Below are 22,889 nucleotides of genomic sequence, written 5' to 3'. Positions count from 1 at the left end.
TAATACAGACAAAAGTAATTAATACTGTACAAACTCATTAGAGGAAAAAAAATGAGTAAATAACGAGATGAAATTTTTGTTTTAAGATAAATTTTAATTAATGCTAGCAAATATAATCATTCATCGATGTTTTAAACTGCAGATGTAATTACTTTAACAACTTTAGAGATGTATTCTTTGTCCATTTCAATGTTGATATTGAAATAAATGTTTTCGTCCATCTTGTCTACAATGACACCTCTTTCTTTGCACTAAAATATAAAGTATTAAATATATTCACGTAACTAAATATGCGGATCTTACATAGTCAATGATGCTATCAGGTGAAACCTTAGCAACAGAAAATACTTTCTTTGGAGACAATGGGTCACTCAGTATTGTAATACCTGTTGCACCACTCAACTCATTATGCATTAACTTGCAAACATTGTGAAGCTTTTCAAAAAGCTCAGGTTTAGTATCAAATAAATCAATTGCATGTATAGCAATTGAACTTAAAAATGGTGGAAGTGATGCTGAGAAGCAATAACCTAAACCTGAGAGCCTTTGATGTTCAATCACAAAGGAACTGCCTACGCAAAAACCACCAATCGAAGATACACCAAATTCGAGACTTCCGACAATCAAATCAATCTCTTTCCTCTGTAAAACAAAAGCATAAATGAGTAGTTCTATTAATTCATCTCAATTGAGTAGCATACGTTGACATTGTAATATTCGGTAACACCACGTCCATTTGTACCTATGGCACCAAACGAGATGCTTTCATCCAGGAACATTCTTAGCATGTACTTCTCGCGAATAGCCATCAGTTCAGGTAATGGACATATCTTTCCTGTCTGGAAATATATACCTTCTACAATCAAAAATTTGCGCGACTTGTTCTTCTAAAATATAAAACATCGTTAGCGTTACGAAAACCTTTAATTTATAATGTAACCTTGTTTTTCTCTCTTTCATCATGCTCAATCAACTTGTTTTCCAAGTCTGCCATATCATTGTGATTGAAATATACAATAGTAGCTTTTGAAGCTTTTATACCTTCAATTGATGGATTGCAAAGTTTTTCATCACTATAACATAGAAAATATTACAAAGATACATTCATTAGCTGTTTAAGAGTAATTATAAAATTACCAAAATATTACATCTCCACGTTTGCAATAAGCTATTATGGCACTAGATAAGGTAGAAACTGAGTAAGAGTAGAGAACAGTTTCCTCAAGGCCCATAAATTCGGATATGCGGCATTCCAAATCCAAATGTACATCTATAAATACAAATTATGTATAAATGAAATAAAATAATTTCAAATTATAATCTTACCAACAGTTCCATAAAAACCCCGAGGTCCACATGAACCAACACCATTACTTCTAATGCAGTCTGTTGCTATTTTTTTAATGCTTTCTTTATTTGTCAAGTTTAAATAGTTATTGCTTAGCAAGTTTTGCACATTATTGAAAACCTAAAATATTTAATGTTAAATTTCCTGTTCATTTATTATTTTTTTCCTACATACATAAGTTGGATTGGATTGTTCCAAAATTATAGGTTCAACATAGAGTTCATTTTCAGGGGCCAGAGGTTCAGGCACAAACTCGCACAGTTTTCTATTGAGCTCCTATGACATACAATTAATGGATCATGTGAATCATACATTGTTAATGAACACTTACATCAATTGTAATTCTGGGTTGCCTCTTATTGGAACGATTGACGAATAGGGCAAAAATACTAATTAACAAAATAATCAATGGTATAACTATGCATTGGATGCATGGGATGTTCTAAAAATATAGAGTTATTAGTTATCTAAGCTATGCTTATTTTTCTCACCTCTGCTGTAAAACTCATGATAGTTACTTTATAAAAACTATCGTAATGAATTATCACCAAAGTTCTCTTCAAAATAGTGCCAAACAGTGTGCAGGACAACTCCCACAAATGTCGAGCACAAGTGTCAAGCAACGATGCCACAAATTTTATTAAATTACTATACTATACGAAACTATTATGCAACCTGATAAACAGGCAACAAATCTCTATCAATATCATTGAAAGGTGATCAATACTGGAATTTTATACATTTTGTTAATTATTAATATTTGTAGAAACAAAAATGCATCTAGATTAAAATTGGAAACTTATTCAACTTAGACTACATCATAATTAGAGCCATAAGTATGCTAAACTCTTAATATATATGACATAACATATATTATACCTTTCTTTTAAAGGGCAATCTATAACAAATAGTTATGGTTAATTAATTTACAATATAAGTTATAGCTGACTTTTGATTATAATTGTTTAATGAAACAAGAAATTATTGAAGAGGAATCTTCATTGATAATTGTTTTAAACATAAGATCAACAAGGTTGTACTTTGTGTTGCATAAGCATATATTTTGAATTTAGCTCATGTGTGTTCTTATTTTCGTCCCTCTTGCACGTGTAAAAATTAATTGTTAGTTATAATTATGTGTTGTAATGATTGGTGATAATTTGATAAAAGCTATATTCTGTTGGTATATTTTATTAATCTTTTTATAATTATTACATATTGAACTGTTCATTATAGCTGAATATTGACATTAAATATTGTATTTACTGATGATTATAATAGGATATATAATATTGAATAATACGGAGCAATTGAATATGAGGATACATACGTATACATTTTTTTAAATACGTTATTGTTTCTGTCATAATGGCTATACTCTCAATATTATATAACGATTGTCACCGGTATATCAATATCGACAATGCTCTCACATTACAAATCCATTATTATCTATTAAATTTAAATATATTTAAAAAAAATAATGGGTTTATAATGTGAGACATAAATGCATTGTTTTTAATTGTTTTGTAGACATATACTTTTGTGACTTTAATAAATATATATATTTATATAATAAACTATTGGTACGTAGTTAAAATACAATTCTGACTCTGCTGTTTGACTTTTCGAATTATGTAGACAATAATTTAAAAGTCAAAGAGACCCATCCTATAAATCTCACTCTCAATTTCCTCATCTTACATTTACCGCAACAATATTTAAAATTTTATCTTATTGTACAACGAGTATTGTTTTATATAATGCTGAAATGTAATTACCCTGGAATAACAATTAATTAATTGCGAAGTTTCAAATGGATAAATATATTTATATAAATATGTGGCATATATAGTATAGATGCCCGATCATCAAAATACTGCAATATTTATTCTCGCGGTGCTCTAGGTTCGAGCTCCAAGGAAAGTCCGAATAGCTGATCGTCGTCGAGTAACTGAGCCGTATCGGTTATGAAACCGATAGCCTTCTGCGAACTCTGAATCCTGTATCGCGTTTGCTGCAGATGGGAAACTTCTCTGATGATGTTAGCAACCTGAAAAAAAATGCATTAATACACCATGCAAAGTACATTGGACATTCAATGTACCATTCTCATTTTGGAGAAGTTTAATAAACCTTCGTTGGTGTAGGTCGGGGTACCTTCTTCGATGAACGAGAGATCGGTTAAGTAAATTCCCAAGTACGGGATACATGGCGGATCGCACTTCTGCAGATAGTCTCTCAGCAAACGGAAGCGTCCGTCGGAAGAGACGATGGATTGCAGTTTATCCAAAGTGGTTTTAGTCTAGAAACGAGAATTGGTTATTCATTTAGACATGGTTATTAGCAAGCCGATCCGTACCGATCTGGAAATCTTCTCCCAAGTCTTCTTCAATCTGAAGATAGCGCTGTTGTTTAATGCGGCGCAGATCTGCAGGACTCCGTTGAAGTTCTGTAGGCAGCGTTCGATGTCTGCAATAGTTACCCATTTCTCTAAAGCTGCAACGCGGCTGGTCAAATTCTGCCGTCTAACGATATCCGATATGACCAAACGTGAAACATCATTGAACCGTTTTGTCATTAATATGATGTGCGGAGCTCTTGTGTCCTTATCCTTCTTCATCCACGCCTGGCAAAGGAATTCGCTGAAAAAAAAAATAATGAAACGGCGCTGCTCTTAGATAACGAGGACTTACGTACTCATTTGTAATTCCAACGAAGATCTGATGGTCTATTAAGGTAAGCTGCTCGGCAATTTCTAAAGCCGAGAAATTGTCGATACTGAGACCTGATGGAGCATTTGTGGGTGTTTTGAAGGTAAATGCTTTCTTTCCAAGACAGCCAGGCAGAATGTGAGATAGATTCTGCTTCATCGGACAGTAGATCATAGTTGAATCAGAAGTATTTAGAGATGACGGCTGGTTGATCAGTTTTTGTATCTCTTTTAGGTTCGAGTCGTCGGTGCTTTTTTCAGTCAGTAAGGATAAAATTTGCTCAGCGGATTGGTGCTCCGCTGCCAATATATTTGGACTGGCGATGATATCCTCCAAAAACTCAATCGCATTATTATACAATTCTTCGTTGGTCGTAAAATCGTTTCGTTGCTTAGAGATCCAGTGTCTATAATTAATTAAATAAATATATGCATATATCTATTTATTTATTTATATAATATCTTACCGTAATACTGTTAGAACTCTTTTCGTGCATGCAGTCGATATGTACTGATATTTTTTGCGTAGCTTTTCTTGCAATTCTTCTTCTGATTTCGGTGAAACGTCTTTAGGGTTGCTAGACGCAGATGTTGCCATTGCGTAAGCGGATGCTGCTTTCTTGTTACCGCTTCTATTTGCAAGTTCAAAATTAAATGATTCTATTATTTCCAATTAAGAATCAAACAACTTACCGTCCTTGTTCCTCGCGTACGGATGTCACCGATACTCCAACTTTAGTGACTTGTTTGTTTTTATATATGGATTGATCAGAGGACTGTGATTCTTCCATAGATTTTTTCAATCCATAATAATGCTGCAGAGCCAATGCTGTGCATACGGAGCTCGTTCTTCCTCTGAATGTTCTTGCCAGCTGATGAGTGGTTGCAGTGTTGAAAGAGGACTCTTTGACCTCATCAATTTCATTGCAAATTCGTACTTGCGGCGTCATTCCCTCTAACCTAATCTCAGTAGTCTTTTTTGGCGGTGGTGGTTTTGGTCTTTTCGGAGGAATTACCTCTCCCATGGTTGATGATGTTGAAGGTGTACAAGGTTGATGCGCATTGACTTTGGTTGATGATGTTGAAGGTGTACAAGGCTGATGCACATTCACTATGGTTGATGATGTTGAAGGTATACATGGCTGATGCACATCGACTACCACCCTGACGTCTTTGCTTTCACTAGGCGAAGTATCTGTTAGAGTCTTCGTACTTATAGCGCTCGGAGATCGAGGCGCACTTATTACCGTTATATCTGAGAATTGTTATGAATATCAATGTAAAACATTGTTGTCACGGTCACGGTTGACTATATTACCTGTAAGACTATCGCTGCTACTGCTGGAGCCGGTTGGTTTAGGAATAGTCAAAAAAGATGATTCATCTTGCACAGTGATTGATATACGAGTCAAATTAGGAACGACTGTTTCAATTGAATGCACGCTCGGACTTTGAATTAATGTAGGCGTTTCAGCTCCATTAGGACTCGTAAGAATGGCGGGTTCTTCGTCATCTAGAGTTCGGAAGACAGGTTTTGTTGTAATACACTATTTTATGAACGTTCTTTGATTGAGTTACGTACATTTCTGTAAATTGCATTTCCAGTGTTTTTGCCCTTGGGAGTCGTAGCTATGCGACCTATCAGAGCAGTAGCCAGAAACTGAGCTGGCGATACTTATTCTGCGCTGTGTACCCACCTCGGTGGTTAACGTTTTGGTAGTTGGTTCCGTGACTTCCGGAACTTCAACTTTTTTAATTTCTTCTTCCAAGGAAACCACAGAACCGAGCGGATCGGCCAAATCAATGCTGCGGAAAAGTTTCTGCAGTGCCTCCAGAACATCGTTTCCAGTGCAAAATACGCGATAAGTCAAAAGGAACGTGTTCATGAAATCTATCGATAGATATCGTAGATCTGAAAGTTCCATAGTAACAATTAATAGAATGTATTTTGCTGTTGAAAACATGTTGCAAAATTGAGAGAAAATACAGAACAAGTGAGGGTGAGGAAGTTATTGAAATGGGGTTACAGAGAATGAGAGAGTCAGCGAAAGAGAGAAATAACCGAAATGACCACACATTCGTACATACACACGACTGAAGGACCTCGTGGTTAATGGCCAGTTAGGAGTAAAATCTCCTAATAAATACAGACCATGCATACATTAATGTACATAACAATACTGATTGCCTATATACAACATTTGAAAAGTGAATGTGTCATGCATATTTTGTTGAACTGAGAGCAGCAACATCAACATGAATGGGCGATGGTGATATGATTGTTGCGATGAGGTAACATTTAGATGCGGTTGCCAGTTTGCGAATTTTACCGGTCAATCGTAGCAGTAGTCGCTCAGGTGTTGCATAGCGGATATCAGGTACTCGTGCCGAGCTTCGAGTATGGCTGAATCGGATATCCGGCTCATCTTTGAATAACGTCTGATCGAATTTAACCATCTGTGGTAAGACGACGGTGGTCGACGATGCTTCCACCTCGGTCTGCTTCACCACTTTATTTTCTTGAACGTTGGCCAAGCATTGGCTCAAGTCCGATATCCAAGCAGCCTTTTCTTGGGTGGTTGTCGCCATTAAATGTATACAATACTGTGATAACAAATACTAAGTGGAATACTAAGGGAATCGCAAGTGCTTGGATAATTACCTGCACGAGTTTGTTATCCTCGTTCAGTTCGACGATCAGCTTAAAATCCAGCTTGCGTCCAGGAGATGCGTCAAAGCTGGGTTGCAGCTGATGATGATGCTGATCGATTTTGATGGAAAAATCGTCGGATGTTGAATCGCACAAAGAATCAAATGTCGTGTGGTCCGGATCGATAGCTGCATTCACAGCAACTGCAGCTCCTTTACTCACAACAACGGTGACAGTTTTAGCAGCGGAAGCTGCGGCAGCAATCACCGTATTGTATGTGCGACTTCCGCATGCCTCCGGTATGTTGCACGACTTCCTAGACTTATGTTTTCCCTTCGATGCTCCAAACCTTTCCGGCGGATCCTCAATCAAAGTAACATTAGCCAAGCAAGTCTTTCCAATGTTTTTGACCAAGTGGAGATTACCATTAGATGTCCTGCAGAATAATTAGTGCAATGAACAACAATTGTTTACTTTCGTTTACTGGTATTACCGCATCGTCATTATTAGATGGTTGCTGAATAAGAAACATTGACGGACTGCATCTTTGTCATTGAAGTACGTGTACTTAGAACGAGTGCTCCGTTCATTTGCTAAATGTAGCAAAGTACCTACGAATGCGGGATAATAATGTCAAAAATATTTCGGTAAAACATTATTCGAACCTTGTCGCACGAAGATTTGGTTGGCGTCAAGCAGTATGTCACAACCTTCTACAATCATCCTTTCGATAGAGAGGTTTTTCCGTAAGTTCTCGGTTTCAGAAATCTGCGCAATGAGAATATTTAATGAATTACAGTCTTAAAAATTTAAATCACGTACTTCTTCGTGCATTTGACGAGATAGATCTTCCAAGCGTTGGCGCGCGTTCAAAAGGGAGTTTCTCTCCACATGATCATGCGGCGTGTGAGCCAATAGTTCGTGTAATGTTATTATGTATCTCGGGACCTAAATAATTTAATTTCTTAGTGATGGCCTTTTGGTTTCTAATTGTATTTAAATACCTGATGCATAGGATATGTTAAAAACTGCTCAAGAGTTCTTCCTTGGCAGACGGTTTTGCTTTCTAACCGTTTCACAAGTTGCGCGAATGCAGGTGTCTGCTTGCACTCGGTGAGTACTTGTAGCGCAAAGTGATGGTTCCTGACGTATTCTTGGTAGATGCCCAGCATCGGGAGCAGGATGGAGAATAGGTCACCTGAAAATTAATGATGACCTTTCGATCGTTTTGTATGCGTCGCGTACCTAAGACGAGAGTCGGCCAGTGCTCTAATCTTGACATTAGGCCCTTCAAGAAGATTTGATGCAGGAAAAGCACTGTCTCCGAGTTGAGGAATATCGAATTGATATCTTCATGAGTGCAAGGTGGTTTCTTAGAAGAGGCTGCCATTTTCATGGGACGAAAGAAACAGCTTACTAACACCTGCAGGTGCTTAGTATATTCTTCCTCGGCTTCTACCATCTTAAAAACTAGATTATTTCGTTTCCTCATATTCTCGGCGTGCGGACTCTTTATGTACTGCTCCACAATTTGTTTCCATCTCCGACGGCAGAGCCAACCCCGGAAGAAGCTCTGCACTTTTTTGATCTTTTTAATTTCCGCGCTTTCTTCCGGCACAGGACAAAAAGTGCAGGGCGCATTCGACGTTGACCCCACGGGTCTCCAATTTCGTTTCATCAAGTAGAGCTGCAAATATTGACCTGTAGTTGTGTTTATCTCCCAATATGTGTGTATTTTTATTTTTATAAAACGAGTCGCTTTTCTATATTGTACCTCGTTCCGGAGTTTCATTATTTCCACGTTCATATCTTCTAGCTGTTTTGTATATTCCCATTTGATCGTTTTCTCCGCTTCAACAATTCGAAGTAAGTGCGCGTGTTTCTGTTCGAGCTCCTCTTTCAATAGAACAATCTTGTTGTAACTGAATAATACACAATTGGTTGCATAAGATATGTATTTTATTTTCATCTGCCAATTGTACAATTTACCTTGCCTCACGGATTGCTTCGATCCAGCTGTTGCATTCCAAATCATTGTCGGCCTTCAACTCGTACTGTCTCATATTGCGATGCTTATAGGATATTACGAAACAGTACTGCGAAAATAAAATGTTTATATAGAGATATTGCTTTCCACATGCATTTTCTTTTCATTAAATCTTTCCCGTATGTTTGTTGTTTTTCCTAACTTGATATTTGATAAGTTTGCTCGAATTGCAAGATGAAAAATATACAACGTAATGCGGTTAAATCATTCACCGGGTGTCCGAATCCTTTGTGAGGGGAGCTTTGTAGCATTGATTGTAATTTCAGGAGTAATTTAATGCGCGAACAAGAAACCAATAGATTCAGTCGCTTCGGCATTTTGCGCAAATTGCGTAGATTTGGTGACGCACACCATCCTCACCTGCTTATCCGCATAGTCTTTGCTCTTCATTTTGCTAGCCGCAAATGCTAATCTGTCGCAGTAGCATCCTTCCAAAAACAAGACTCCACTTGGCTTGTCGATGGATTCAGTTTCGTAATAAAACAAGTAATTCTGAAAAGATATCGATGAATTTCACAAACCAGGACCGGGACAAGGATCAGGACTAAGGACTTACTTGGTACAAAACGAACCATCTTTGCTGCCACCTATCACTATCTGAACATCGCTTGCGTAAATAGCCGCATAATGAGTAATCGCTGGCGGCCTTTTCGGCCAAAAGTATAAGCTGTGCTTCATTTATACGGGGGCCCCGGTTCATACCGGGGCTCTCCAATTTAGTACAAGGGTTCTTGCAACCAGAACCACCTAGAAAAATGAAATTGTCAAAGGCGTTCCTCAAATACGAACAAAGCAACCATAATTAAGAAACACTTGTCGTTCAACCATATTATATATAATCCAACATATAGATAAAAAAAAAACTATACGAATCACTTCGTGAAATGTTTTCCAATAAAATGTTATTCAAATTTTCCATTCAATTGGAGCCATTATAATTATAAAAAGCGAGCCTGATTGCTGTAAAACTCCCACGTACGTTCTCGTTTCAGATTTTTGTTTACGCAATTAGCGAAATTGGTCATAGTTTCAGTAATTGCTTTCAGAGCGAACGCAATGAATATAATGCCGTAAGTAGCTGCAAATAACCATATAATAATTGAAGCAAATTGTAATACGCTTTATAGAATTATTGCGCAATGCTGTTTCATCTCTTTGACGAACAATTAAAATAATTAATTTTCGAGGAAGCATATAATACATGAAATAATGAAGGGAAAAATGTGAGCTTTAATCTGTCGCAGTGTCCAATTAGCGCATGAATTTAATGTAACGCGAATGCACATCGAATTGAAAACAAACAAATTAAAAGAGATAAAATAAAATGAAAAAGAAGAGAAAAATATTCAGCGATGAAAGGCGATGCTAATTTGGTCTCGATCCACTGTGTTTCATTTTATGCAATTTCGTTTGCTGCATAATGCGACTTAATGAAGTCAGAGTCGGAGTCAATGTGGAAATAGAATGGTACTGGCTATATTAAAAATCGGAAGACTGGACTAACTTACTGAATTCGTAATTAGTAAATTATTACACGAGTTCGTTATTAGTTGGTAACCTGGATGCACGAAAACGATGCGTTGGCCAATAGCAATTTCGATTTAATTAAATAACAAGTTTGGGCATAGTTTGTATGCACGGATGAGCTCCGAGGCATTGCGTTTGCTCGGATGCGGCATATGTTCTTTCCAATTCTGAGTAATGAATTTTCGAAATTGCAAATAATTATATTCTGTTAAACTTGGTTCACTGATTTCCACAATCCAACATGAATGCATAGAATATCATTTCATTGTCCGTCAGATAGCATTTGCAAACGACTGACAATGATAATGATATTCTAGTTAGAAACTTATATCAAGTAACAAGAGACAACTCAAATACTGGAATACTTTCAATGGATAATTAACTTGTTTCGACTAACAATAGACAAATCTAATATTGAAATACTTTCAATGCTAATTATGAAGGAAACTTACTAACAAAGAAAACAAGAAATTTTGTAAAAACATACAACACTCGAAAATATCTGTTTTGAATAAATATATAATTCTAAATAGATATTTTATATTATTATTATTGACCATAATTATGATCAAAGACAAATTATTGTATTAATAAAATTTACAATAATTCAAAAAAAATCAATATTGTGTTAACAAAAATTGTTAAATAAGTAAATAATCATTAAAATATGAATGTATATCAAATAATAATAATATAAGATTTTAATTTAATAATTACATTTGGAAAAATAAAATCTGTAAATCAAAAAGAAAATTTAATGATTTTGTCTTCCGAGTAAAATGAAACACTCTAAAATTACATACAAAATATTTAATATTTCTAGTAATGATATTTATTATAAACTGAGATTTTTATCGAAATAGAAAGAAAATGTTTTGCAAAATAGTTTAATATTTAATACATTTATATTTTGTATGTGATTTATAAGTTTCATTGATGTTTCTACGATTCCTTCAACAGGTTTACGTAACAATAACCCTAAAGGATTTAACGTATTTACGAAACTTCAAAGCACAAACATGTATACAAAACACGCAACTGAAGTATTTATGGTTCTCAAAACAGATACGTCTCACGGAATATAATTTCTAAGTATATTTATTTATTTATTTAAAACTTGCATTTATATTGAGAAATTGAGAATAAGTACGTTTGATGTTTTATAAGTGTTGTTTTAATGATTATCTTTACCTTTTGAACGAAAGAAGACACAACTACTGGAATTGTAGGACAGATCACCACAGGAAGAAACGAGATTGAAGTCTCTAATACTCAATGATCAGTTAGGAATGAAACTTTTAAACAAATACCGTCCCTACTTCTTCAATTTTCTGATGCACAAATGGATTGGAATTTATATGGGTATGAATATTTTTGTGTTGTATATAAATTTCATTGTTGTTTGTACGTGTCGTTTTAATGATCATCTTTGCCTTTTATACAGAATGAGCGGAAACGATTTATTGGAGCAACAATACTAAATAATTTTGCATTGATTGCCAAACAAATACCAATCACATAATAATCTATTTATTTCCTGATTATTATTTATATTTATTGATTTATACCGCAGTCGAACAAGTTGGCCGCTCTTAATTCATTTGTTTCAGTATAAATTTCATTGAATTTGATCCTTTTAAATGTAACATTGTATAATGAAGTATATTAAAATGGACATGATTTAGGAATAACAAGCTTCAAGACCAGAGCATACGCGTTTCCGAATTAGAAAATCTGAATGACAAATACCTTTACAACTATTAGTATTTCCTTTTTGCGTCCGGGGATTTTGTATGATTTTGTTTTTTAATGTACATATATGTGTTTGAGTATAAGATCCATTGATGATTCTAGCGGCTGCTTTCATGATCATCGTTACGTGAACGCAGGACAACATAATGAAAGATGATTTACTGGAGTAACAAACCTCAAAAGTATTTCGTCAATAAGCGATAAAACTATCTATTCAAACTTTTTCATTTATCATATATAAAACACATATAAAATTAAGTTTTTGTTTATATCTAATTATTATTTTTTTTTTATTAAATTAAAAAATATGAAAGGAACTTTTGCGAAATCAATTTGTAAGAAATTTCTTTATTCGCTTTTGTATTTATGTTTGAGTGTAAGTTTCTTTGTTTTCTTTATATGTCGCTCTAATGATCGTCTTTACCTTTTGAGCATAAGACGACAAAAATATTCGCCCACTTTTCTTCGTATTTTCGAAGCAAAGCAATTATAATTTAATTGGAAATGATTCCACTTATTATAATTATCTTCTTTTTTTTTGCTTCCTTCTTCTGCTTCTTCGTTTTACTAAAGATCAATACAACTTCGACTCCCACGGCACATACATTTCAATTGATTATCTAATTATTTTGCATGGTGAAATCAGAAATCCTCTTCGGGTTTCGTTCGTGTAAAAAGTAGAAAACTAAGTACGTTTTGGAACGCCAGATCCGCCAATTGTCACTAGCATAGCTCTATCGAGCGTTACAGAAAAACAATGTTAAACAAATTCATTTTGGGTACTTACCGACCTCGATGAAACTTCTTCCTCCAACCTTCAATTCCGACGTCAATTATACAAACACATATATTTATGCAATAGACAAATTGAAATCAGTTTAAAATAGGCGATGAAAATAAATAAAATGTAACTATTGTATTTTTGAAAATTAATTGTTGCTTCGTAGACATTAATTCTTGAAATAAACCTGTGGGTAGGATATTGCATGCACATTTGAAAATAATTATATTTGGAAAGTTGTCCAATTCGATGACAAAATATTGCATGCACATATCTAGGCATGCACTGGTATTTTTTTTCTTTACTGAAAATAGTGCTGAAAGTGTAATTAGATGTTTGATATTGTAATATAATTTAGTTGAGTTGTTCAATAAAAAAGTGTATTTTTCATTATTCTGAAGTAAAAACAGTGGGGTTAAAAATCACATAATTAATTTTACCTTTAAGTGTAAAAGATTTGAAAGTTGACTATAAGTTCTTCGTTAATTTTGAGTATTTCTGTTGAATAAAACAAAGAATATGTAAATGATTGCAGTTGTTGTTATTTTTTTTTTGTACTTTTTGCATATTAATTATGAGTTTGAAATGAACTAGGTGCGTTATTGATAGAAATGAGAATAAAATTTGTACTTGCATTGAAAACACGCCAGTTCGTCGAGGGCACTCAGTGCTGTGGAGTCGATTGGAACTGTTACCGTAGTCGTCGTCTCTGAAGGGCTTTGGGATGCGATGTAGTGATGTCAGCCTGAAGGAACGGAGCACAAGTGGCGAGGGCTGCGTGCGTTAAAGACTTTATACGTGGTGCTAGAAAATTTTGGCCAGCATCACGCTTGCGTACTTGTTGCATATTTCACAGACCCTACTTAGATCGATAGAAACACCCTTCCCGTAGGGTGCAACAAGTATCGCTGTATGGCGTTTCCTCATACCATAGAACGACCACGACCATTAATTCGCGATTCCTTTGACGTAAACGTATTGACAGGACTATTGATGGACTGATACCTGACACCTAGATGTTTAATTGCAACCAAATGTACCGTCACGGAAATACCCCATACATCCCTTATTTTTCGACTACTCCATAAGAGGAGGAGGTAAAAAAAAACATGTTTACCTCCTCCTACTTCTCGTCATCTTCGTCGCCCATCTTCCTTTTACATATTTTAATGTTTAATATTTTATCCCAGGCAACAGTAAAAGTAAACTAGCGCCCTGATGTACGCCAATAAGGACTTTTATTATATGACATAGACATTCTCGCACCTTCGCACGAAGAACATCCATTAATTCATTCCGCGTTGCAAAATATATATATATTTTTGTTATTAATGAGTAGAAACGTATTTCAAATTGAGATTTTAAGCTCACGAAAGTTAAGCAACGCGCGTCGCGGAAACTGTTATGATAGGTGATTCAAAATTAATGCATTAACGTCCATTATACAACAACTTCATTTATTCATCTAATAAGTTAAACAAAAGGAAAATTGATTTAATTAAAAAAATATATAATATTAATTGATAAAGGATACAAAAATTGGTATTTCAATTATTTTTATTTTTGTAGAATTTAATTTGACTATTTTTTTTAGTATACTTTCTTCATTATGTAATTATATGGACCAATATTTAGATAGAATTGGTTTCTTGATTAATAAGGATACAACTTGCAGAAGTTTGTCAAATAAGCTTAACGCAATGAACAAACATCCCGAATCCATTACTATTTATCTTTCGTATTTATGCAGCAGTTTTTTAAATTAGATGTATTGACATTTAGGATTTAATGCAAATGGTCCATGCCTTCATCTAAATTGCATAGAAGTACAGTGGAACCTCGCATAACGAGCATTTCGCTTAACGAACAAAAACTGAAAGAAAAAGAAACTCGCATAACGAGTGACGAGGAGAAGTCCTGAATCATTTTCAAAACTACAATACATTTTATGTGTATTTTTGAATATGTTTCACTATACGAGTAAAACTCCGGAAATTTTGGAACGGATTATATATATTAATTTGTAATACAATATCATATGTTTTTTGTATGAATGAATATTATTATAAATATTGTCACAGTTGCAAAGTTAATGAGATTTTATTGTTGAAGTTACTGGTTGAAAACAGTCTACCAAATTGGTACATTGTTTTCGCTTAGCAAAATATTCAGATTATGTATTCTGTGTTCCCTAATACGCATATTCCGGAATAAATCGAAGTGAATTTATGAATTCGCGATTAAATACTTTCGGTTAATTAGCCGTGAAAAGCGGGACACCAAAACGGCCTTCCCTTTCGGCGTTCAAGCATATTGATTAGACTTATACCGCGAATTTAGGCTAAGGTTACGCCGGATGCGTCGCATTCTACAAACGAAAAGAATAACTGCATTTGGACATTTACCCTTAGTACTTGCGTAACTAAACCTAAGAGGTTTCTTTTCAAGTATGGTTCAATTTCTTCAATAGCTGTTACAACTATTTGATAGTGCATATTTACTATCAACTTCTGGCTTAATTCAAAGTTCATTAGAATAAAAAATCGATGTTAATGTTAAATGTATATAATTATAATTATTAAATGTACGCAAATGTAATTATATAAAGTTACAAAACCTTGTTTTTGATTTTGTCGTAGCTCGCACGTAATTTCTTGTGAAATATATAATAATTGAAAATCCATTATTTATAGCTGTTTATCGTGGAATTGAGTATATAATAATAATAAGTAAATGCAGTCTATTAGGAGCATTTAATAACACATTATCGTAGGAGCAAAATTAATTGGGATGGCAACATTCAATATCGATTACGTACCAATACTAGAATTCTATGTCGGTGATTTTGTACGCGCGTGTCCATCGGTCTGTCACGAACATTGCGTTTGCATTTGTAGCTAATTTTAAAAAATAATGAAAGTAAATATTGAATAACATTAATCTTCAACATTCAGTTATAACTGATTTAATTGTTTTCGATCCGTGTTCATAATGGTTATCTAAGGTATTAACACTCAATTGCATACGCATTAATGAATATCCTAATTCCACCTTTTGCTAAAATATAATAACATTTATTTAAGAATGAAATTTCATGAATTATACGTATGTAATTTTATTAAAAACTTAAGAAAAATAATCGAAATATGAAGGCTAAATTACTGTTAAATTACCAAAAAATGTACATTTTGAAATTTATGGTTAAAAATTTGAGAAAGTATTCAAAAATCGAAATAGAAAATACTAGAATTTCAAACATCATAATTTGTGAAGAATTGTGACAAGGTTTAAAAATTGTTTATTCAAATTTAAACATGAAATGGGCAATAGTTACAAATAAAAATGTTAAACGTTTTTAAAAGTTTGACCGTAAATTATAAGAAATCGGAAATCGCATAATTGTGTCGTATATAGTTATTGTTAAAATTGATCTTTTGTGATTCATAGTAAATCAGAATAGTTACATCAGAATTATTGTTTTATTATTTTTAATATCATCTGGAGATTTCTTAGAAACACGGATTGTCAGAAACAGAACAGAAGTTTATTAAACTCCGTTTATAGGAAAATGAGTTTCTACTTTATAAATTCCCATTTTATAAAAGGGGAATTCGAAAGAATTAATTGGCAAAAGCGGAAAGTACGTGCATACGTGCATATTTTGATGTTGAATCCGTTTACGTAGACATCATACACCTACACAATTTTCCAATGCATTCGATATTGCAGAATTTTTTAACAGAATATTTTTATTAGAATATTTTTACAATTCGTATTTCCCTGACATTTTATACCACTTACATGGTAAAAATTGCGTTAGGCGCCCAAGGCGCGCGCCTACAAATCGCCAAAACAAAAACGTTATGATTTTCTAAGTAGGGTCAATATTGGGCCACCAAATCAGTTTGCGCCTATTGCCTCACAAAGTTAACTCGATTTTTGCATTTTTTTTCGATATCCCCTTAAGATAATTACATGATCGTCCACTCAATTTAAAGCCGTATACCTCACCTTTCCAACGAGCCTATTGGTATCTTTGTGTTGTAGAGCAGTCGCTTGCTAAGAGCTACAGAAGTTGAAAAAAAAGTGAATAGGATTTTCTTCAAAATCGCTGTTTGTTGAAAAAAAAAATGGATTTTCATTAATAACTTGAAAACCAATAAACTTTTGTTGTCTTTCATGATTGCGTAAGATGGGCGCCACCCTTACGCACCTTTTTGATGAAACAAAAGTTACGTAACAGAGAATAGACGATTTTTGCGATTTATTTTCAGTCTTTCGTGAATTTCTCGACAACCCTTTAAGATAATTACATCACCGATAACTCAATTGAAAGCTGAATACCTCACCTTTCCAACGAGCCTTTTAGCATCTTCGTGCTTTCGGGGAGTCGCCTGCTACGAGCTGTAGAAATTGGAAAAAAAATGGAACCCTTAAGTTCATTTAATTTTTTAGTATCTTTTGTTTATGTAACTATTATTCCATGAATATAATAATAATAATTATTATTTTTTTTTTATGTTGTGTAATTTTATTCACAAACTGTTCATCAATGTGAACATTGACTAAATTTAAGATCGCTGTTGACATTAGGTAGGTAATCTTTCCCGGTGGACAGTTACCATTATGACGTTTTTTAATTTGTAGGTTGGCTATTGTCTTGTAGGTTAACTTTAGTAGTATATTGATGTTCTGCGATTCCACTATTTCCTTTTACTGTGAATCTGCTGCTATCCTTAATTCTGTCATTGTCCATCCACTTGGCTAAAGGTCCATATGCTGAACCCCACTTATTTGACTGTCCATCTGTGATGAACGATTGCCCTATTGCTGCAAGCACCGAGAGGGCTCACCCGTAAGCCAGACCCTTGGCTTGACCAGGATTCAAATCGGCGCCCACGCAATCGTGGGTAGGGCGACTTGAAAATAAAAAAAAATGTTAATTTATTATTTTAGCATAGTTTTTCCATCATCATGTATTTATAAATAATTGATTTGCATTGATACAGCAGAATTCATAAAAAAAATATGAATCAATCAATATTTGAGTTGCTTGTAACTGAAAACTGAAATACATTTGGATTTTGGAGGGAGGAATATTTAAACGGTGTGAAATATTTATAAATTCTATTTACTTGTGGATATAATTTGAGCTGGTGCAATACTGTGGATGTTAAGTGCTTGAGAAGAATCGATTTCAATGGACATTTTTATATACAAGCAATTTCTGCCTTTGCGAATTTCTTCTCAATCAACCCTTTAAGATTTTCAGTAATTTAGCTGAAAACTTAAATTATCTTAAATTAAGTAAAGTTTTACCATATTAATAACATTTACATAGTTTTATGTTTATAAAATATAGTAGATAGTTATTTAAATATTGACAATTTAAATTAAGCAATGTTTTGCTGCAAACATACACTGATGCTTCGACTGAAAGTCATTTAGCTGAAAATTCAAATAATTAACTATGAAACAATAGTTAATAATATTATTTTCATAATTTTAGTGCATGAAATGTACTAAATATCGAATATTAATTGTTCTGAAAATTTGAATAAGTCAAATATAATATAGTTTCAGCTCATGAAATACAGTAGATACCTTTTTAAAATATTGTTTCAGCTGAATCCTGAATATTGATTTTGTTTATGAGTGGATGCGCCGGGTAACTAAAAATTAAGAACGTGAGTGTACAACAGAGGTCGCTGTTCGTAAATAATAAAAAAAAACTTTTGATTAATTAAAATTATCAAATATTTTACGTAATTTACATTTGTAAACTGTTCTAAATCATTATAAATGTAAAAATATATAGTTTGAAAATAATGAAATTGAGTAAATTTTGCAGATTTCCTGAAATTTCTGTTAAAAACGGTCGGTTGATTGAAAACGTTATAGCTATTTCACGAGAGAGGGTGCAAATGGTTAAAAAAAATAATTTAATTACAAAATAAGTTTACTTTGTGAAATTTTCAAATATTTCAAACTTTTATAATATTTTTTTTTATTATTTATTTACAATTAAATTTATAAGAAAATTAATTTATTTACCAAATTGTAAAGGTTTAATGAAAAATAACAACATTATAAATGTTTTATTAAAATCATAGGATTTGCTGCCTGGACAAATCTTTGTTTCTTTTCTTGCACAGAAAAACTCATGACGTTGCTGATTTTCTTCCTAAGATTTATATTCTAACTTTGTGTATTCGCGAAGAAAATTTTCTTACAAGTACATTCTTAGGAAAGTTCGGTATTGCTTTTCAGTTGGTTGTGGGAGTGCTGTAACATATTGTAATACTAGTTTAAAACGTTACATATAATACCACGATCGTGAAAATTAACCCGTAAGTATTACTGATAGGTCAACCTGATATTTGTCGCATTCTATTGTAATTTACTTGTAGAGGTTGACCTTCTAGCTATTTTAGTATACTTTTCAGTAGGAGCAAAGCAGCCGTGACGAGAGGTACTTATTTTATTGTAGAGTACATTTCTATAGCAAATACGTTCTTGAAATATCATCAATATTTTGATTTCAATGTGGAATAAATATGGTTTTAATGTTAAGAGCAAATATTTACTACTAATATTACTAAGTGGTTGCACAGCTACGAAACATAACAAAGTAGAATGTATTTTAAGTAAACACCTACACGAACACCTGCGTTTTAATTGAACACCTTGTTCATATCAACTGATTTTTGCAAATAAGCAGTAAAAATAAATCCACGTTCTTGAGGCTTGTTGACTACTAATTCCCTATATATCTACATCATAAATGTCAAAGTACAGTGACATTTGGAGCCATCTGCAAAAATGGCAGCTAATTCAAATTATGACATTACTTTTGCGCCACCTTGTATAAGAAAAAAATATAATTATTTAAATGATGGATACATTGGTTTTGATGTGTAATTTATTTATCTTTTCGTAGTAGTTACGGGTTAAACTTGTTCATTCAATATTTTCGAGTAAGCTAATTTCAAGTGAAAAAAAGAATCGGATAATTTTATAGCTAAAATCTCGTAAATCCGGATACGAGAAGGGAATTCATTTTATGATTTATTTATTGTATTTATGACTGCATTCAAATTGCCATCATCATGGTTTATTACAAAGAGCTTATCGTTGATAGCGCTTTCGATAATAATTTATAATGTGACTGCAGGGCAGTTAATTAGTCCTCTCTTTGTTCAAAATTTTGTTGCAAACAATGCCTTTGTACCTGATGTCGCTTTAAGCGATCATCTACAACCCATTTTAGAAACATCTCCGACACAAAGAATACATCTTTTTTTTTTGGTTTATATAATAATTCAATTATATTCCTAAATCATGTATGTATTAATTTAACAGCAGCAGCAGCAGTAGCAGTAGTTGCAGTACGTTGCATTATTAACGCCCTTCGGTCAATCATAACGGTGCATAATAAACTTTTCTGTGGCGTTCGTTTCGGGGTGTGGAAATTTCATAGCGCGCCAAAGCTCAAACGCTTAAATATTCAGGACTACCTATCTGCACACATGCACAGTTTTAGTTTTTCGTTTTAATTGTAATTCCATTTTTTTTTTAATTTGTTTTTCTTTTTTTACTGCAACCACTCACATATTCATTGAAGATCAGTCTCCTTTTTTGTTTTTTTATTTATTTGTTGTCGATTATATTCAATTGCAGCAATTCCATTTTTATTTACGATTTAACAGCAATATACTGCAATGAATAAGTTATGTAACGTGATTATGATGTTACGTAAATCGTGGAAATATACATTTTTAACGAATCGTATAACGTTTTGTGCAACTAGTAATTGATATTTTTCAATTTATTCTAATTATTTTTTTAAAGGATTTATTTTTATTCAAACATTTTTATTAATCAAAACATTGACCGCTCTAAAGGAGCGAAATATATATTTTGAAAGTAATGAAATTATAATTCGTTTAAAAATTAAGATGAGACAATTTCATATTATGCAAAATAAAAAATAATGTTTTGTTATAAAAATATATAATTTGTTGTAAAATGAATTTCTGATATGTGCAAATGTTAAAGATTATCCTGTGTATAATATATCATGACGTTACGTCAGATCACATGCTTGTGCTCAATTATCTATAACTTAGTTTGTCGCCAGGATCAAATCCAGTCTATTAATTGTGATGTACTGGTGTATATTATAGGGCGTAGGTATGCGGCAACTATTCGTCGAAAATTCATACCTTCCTGAAATATAATAGCGATATAAACCGCACAGAACATTGACGAAACCTATGATTAAATTGATAATGTTGCACAAATTCCATAACCTGAACGAGCTTCCCCATAGCTTATTAAAAAAAAACAGAAATGTATAACGTTAATATCGTAACTGCTTAATAAACATATAAACAACGGTGTGCTAATCCAGTTTGATAAATTTATTTTTAACAAAAGTTACGTAAGTTTTGTGCAATTAAGAATAAACGTGAAAACTTGTCGTTTCTCATGAAAAAAACCATATCATAGCAGGCGATTTGGTGACAGCAGGAAGATACCAGTTAGCTCGTTGGAAAGGTGAGATATTTTCAATTGAGTGGTCGATGATGTAATTATCTTAAAGGGTTGTCGAGAAATTCACGAAATACTGTTTTTTTTTGGCAAGAATTGTATTTTCCGTGTTATGTAACGGACATTACATAACTTTTGTTTCATAAAAAAATGCGTAAAGCTGGCGCCCATCTTACGCAATCATGAAATGCAACAAAAGTTACGTAATTTTCATATAATTAAGAATAAACGAGTTTTAAGGAAATCCTATTCACTTTTTTTCAAATTGCTACAGCTCATAGGAGGCGACTTGGTGACTGCTCGAAAATGCCAATAGGCTCGTTTGAATGGTGATGTATTCAGCTTTCAATTGAGTGGTCGATGATGCAATTATCTTTAAGGGTTGTCGATAAATTCACGAAATACTGAAAAAAAATTACAAAAAATCGTCTTTTCCCTGTTACGTAACGAACATTACGGAACTTTGTTGCGTAAGGGTGGCGCCCATCTTACGCAATCATGAAATGCAACAGAAGTTACGTAATTTTCATGTACTTAAGAAAAAAACGTGGAAACTCGTCGGATATGAAATCCTATTCACTTTTTTCCCCATTTCTACAGCTAGTAGCAAGCGACTCGGTAGCAGAAAGAAGATGCCGGTTGGCTCGTTGGAAAGGTGAGACATTCAGCTTTCAGCTGAGTGGTCGATGATGTAATTATCTTAAGGGGTTGTTGAGAAATTCAAACGTCGATTCTCTTTTACGTAACGAACATTACGTAACTATTGTTTCATAGAAAGTTGAGGTAATTTATTAAAAACCCATAGAGATTTTGTCAATTTATTAGATATAGAGAAAAGCCATAGATATAGAAAAAAACGTCGATTCTCTGTTACGTAAAGCAGTGCTCCCCAACTGTTTTACTACGTTGATTAAAATAATAATGTTCATACAGAAAACTAAATTATTAAAAAAAGAACAGAAAATAGAATTTACTACAAAGTGACATTGTAAATGAGTTTTTGAATAATAGAAATATATAAGTATGTACGTTAAGTGAACAGTGATTGTATTTTAAATGAATATTTAGTAAAATGTTATACAGCTGCCATTTACATTGGGGAAAATTTACCTGCATGAACCGAAATAACAAGTTTTAAATAAAAATATTCCGCAACTAGGGGCAAACAAAAAGAAGAACGCATGCAAATTCGCTCGCTGGAAAAACAGATCTGATGGAGCGGAAATTGTAACGCATCTCGAACTAGCGTAATGTATACAAGGGGTTGTTACTAATTGCAATCGCCCTGGGGACGAAGAACTCCGTGTGGGAAATTGGCGAGTGATGTATCAGAAACTCACCTGTTCAACTCCAATTTAAATACACACACATAGATATAAAATATTTATTAAAATGGTCTTTAAAAAGCAATTAAGTGAAACATTTGCATTCAAAACAAACTTTAAAATAATTGACATTATTGACTTTTCCCATTATATAAATAGGAAAATTGTTGCTAAATATTAGAAAACAATTTAT

The 22,889-nt window shown here is 33.3% G+C and overlaps 2 protein-coding genes across 4 annotated transcripts; both read right to left on the bottom strand.

The window, feature by feature from the left end:
- Nucleotides 1–73: 73 nt before the first annotated feature.
- On the bottom strand, nucleotides 74–1,995 carry LOC108559221 (serine palmitoyltransferase 1). Its single transcript, XM_017916424.1, has 9 exons — nucleotides 1,840–1,995; nucleotides 1,680–1,790; nucleotides 1,523–1,624; nucleotides 1,327–1,468; nucleotides 1,138–1,270; nucleotides 941–1,073; nucleotides 702–887; nucleotides 304–642; nucleotides 74–251 (listed from the first exon to the last, which is right to left on the bottom strand). The coding sequence occupies exons 1-9, from the start codon at nucleotides 1,855–1,857 to the stop codon at nucleotides 132–134; spliced, it is 1,284 nt and encodes a 427-aa protein (XP_017771913.1). The 5' UTR covers nucleotides 1,858–1,995; the 3' UTR covers nucleotides 74–131.
- A 1,182-nt stretch (nucleotides 1,996–3,177) lies between these two features.
- Nucleotides 3,178–13,587, bottom strand: LOC108559229 (ras-specific guanine nucleotide-releasing factor 2-like). 3 transcript variants are annotated; one of them, XM_017916441.1, is made up of 20 exons: nucleotides 13,453–13,587; nucleotides 9,315–9,505; nucleotides 9,119–9,250; nucleotides 8,701–8,807; nucleotides 8,486–8,633; nucleotides 7,957–8,398; nucleotides 7,716–7,909; nucleotides 7,534–7,659; nucleotides 7,377–7,479; nucleotides 7,205–7,322; nucleotides 6,724–7,147; nucleotides 6,392–6,665; nucleotides 5,644–5,973; nucleotides 5,380–5,574; nucleotides 4,755–5,316; nucleotides 4,529–4,693; nucleotides 4,049–4,468; nucleotides 3,711–3,993; nucleotides 3,456–3,653; nucleotides 3,178–3,401 (listed from the first exon to the last, which is right to left on the bottom strand). In XM_017916441.1, exons 2-20 carry the CDS (start codon nucleotides 9,456–9,458, stop codon nucleotides 3,237–3,239), a joined length of 4,530 nt encoding a protein of 1,509 aa, XP_017771930.1. In that variant the 5' UTR covers nucleotides 9,459–9,505; nucleotides 13,453–13,587; the 3' UTR covers nucleotides 3,178–3,236. The 3 variants fall into 3 exon arrangements, with proteins under 3 accessions (XP_017771930.1, XP_017771928.1, XP_017771929.1); XM_017916439.1 differs by having other exon boundaries at nucleotides 7,957–8,633; XM_017916440.1 differs by having other exon boundaries at nucleotides 4,529–4,690; nucleotides 7,957–8,633.
- Nucleotides 13,588–22,889: the final 9,302 nt, after the last annotated feature.

Source organism: Nicrophorus vespilloides, unplaced genomic scaffold (assembly GCF_001412225.1).
Source record: "Nicrophorus vespilloides isolate i.1.1-1 unplaced genomic scaffold, Nicve_v1.0, whole genome shotgun sequence".
In the NCBI taxonomy this organism is placed as follows: Eukaryota; Metazoa; Arthropoda; class Insecta; order Coleoptera; family Silphidae; genus Nicrophorus; species Nicrophorus vespilloides.
The sequence above is the reverse complement of the archived record's forward strand: the minus strand, read 5'-3'. Positions and strand labels throughout refer to the sequence as shown.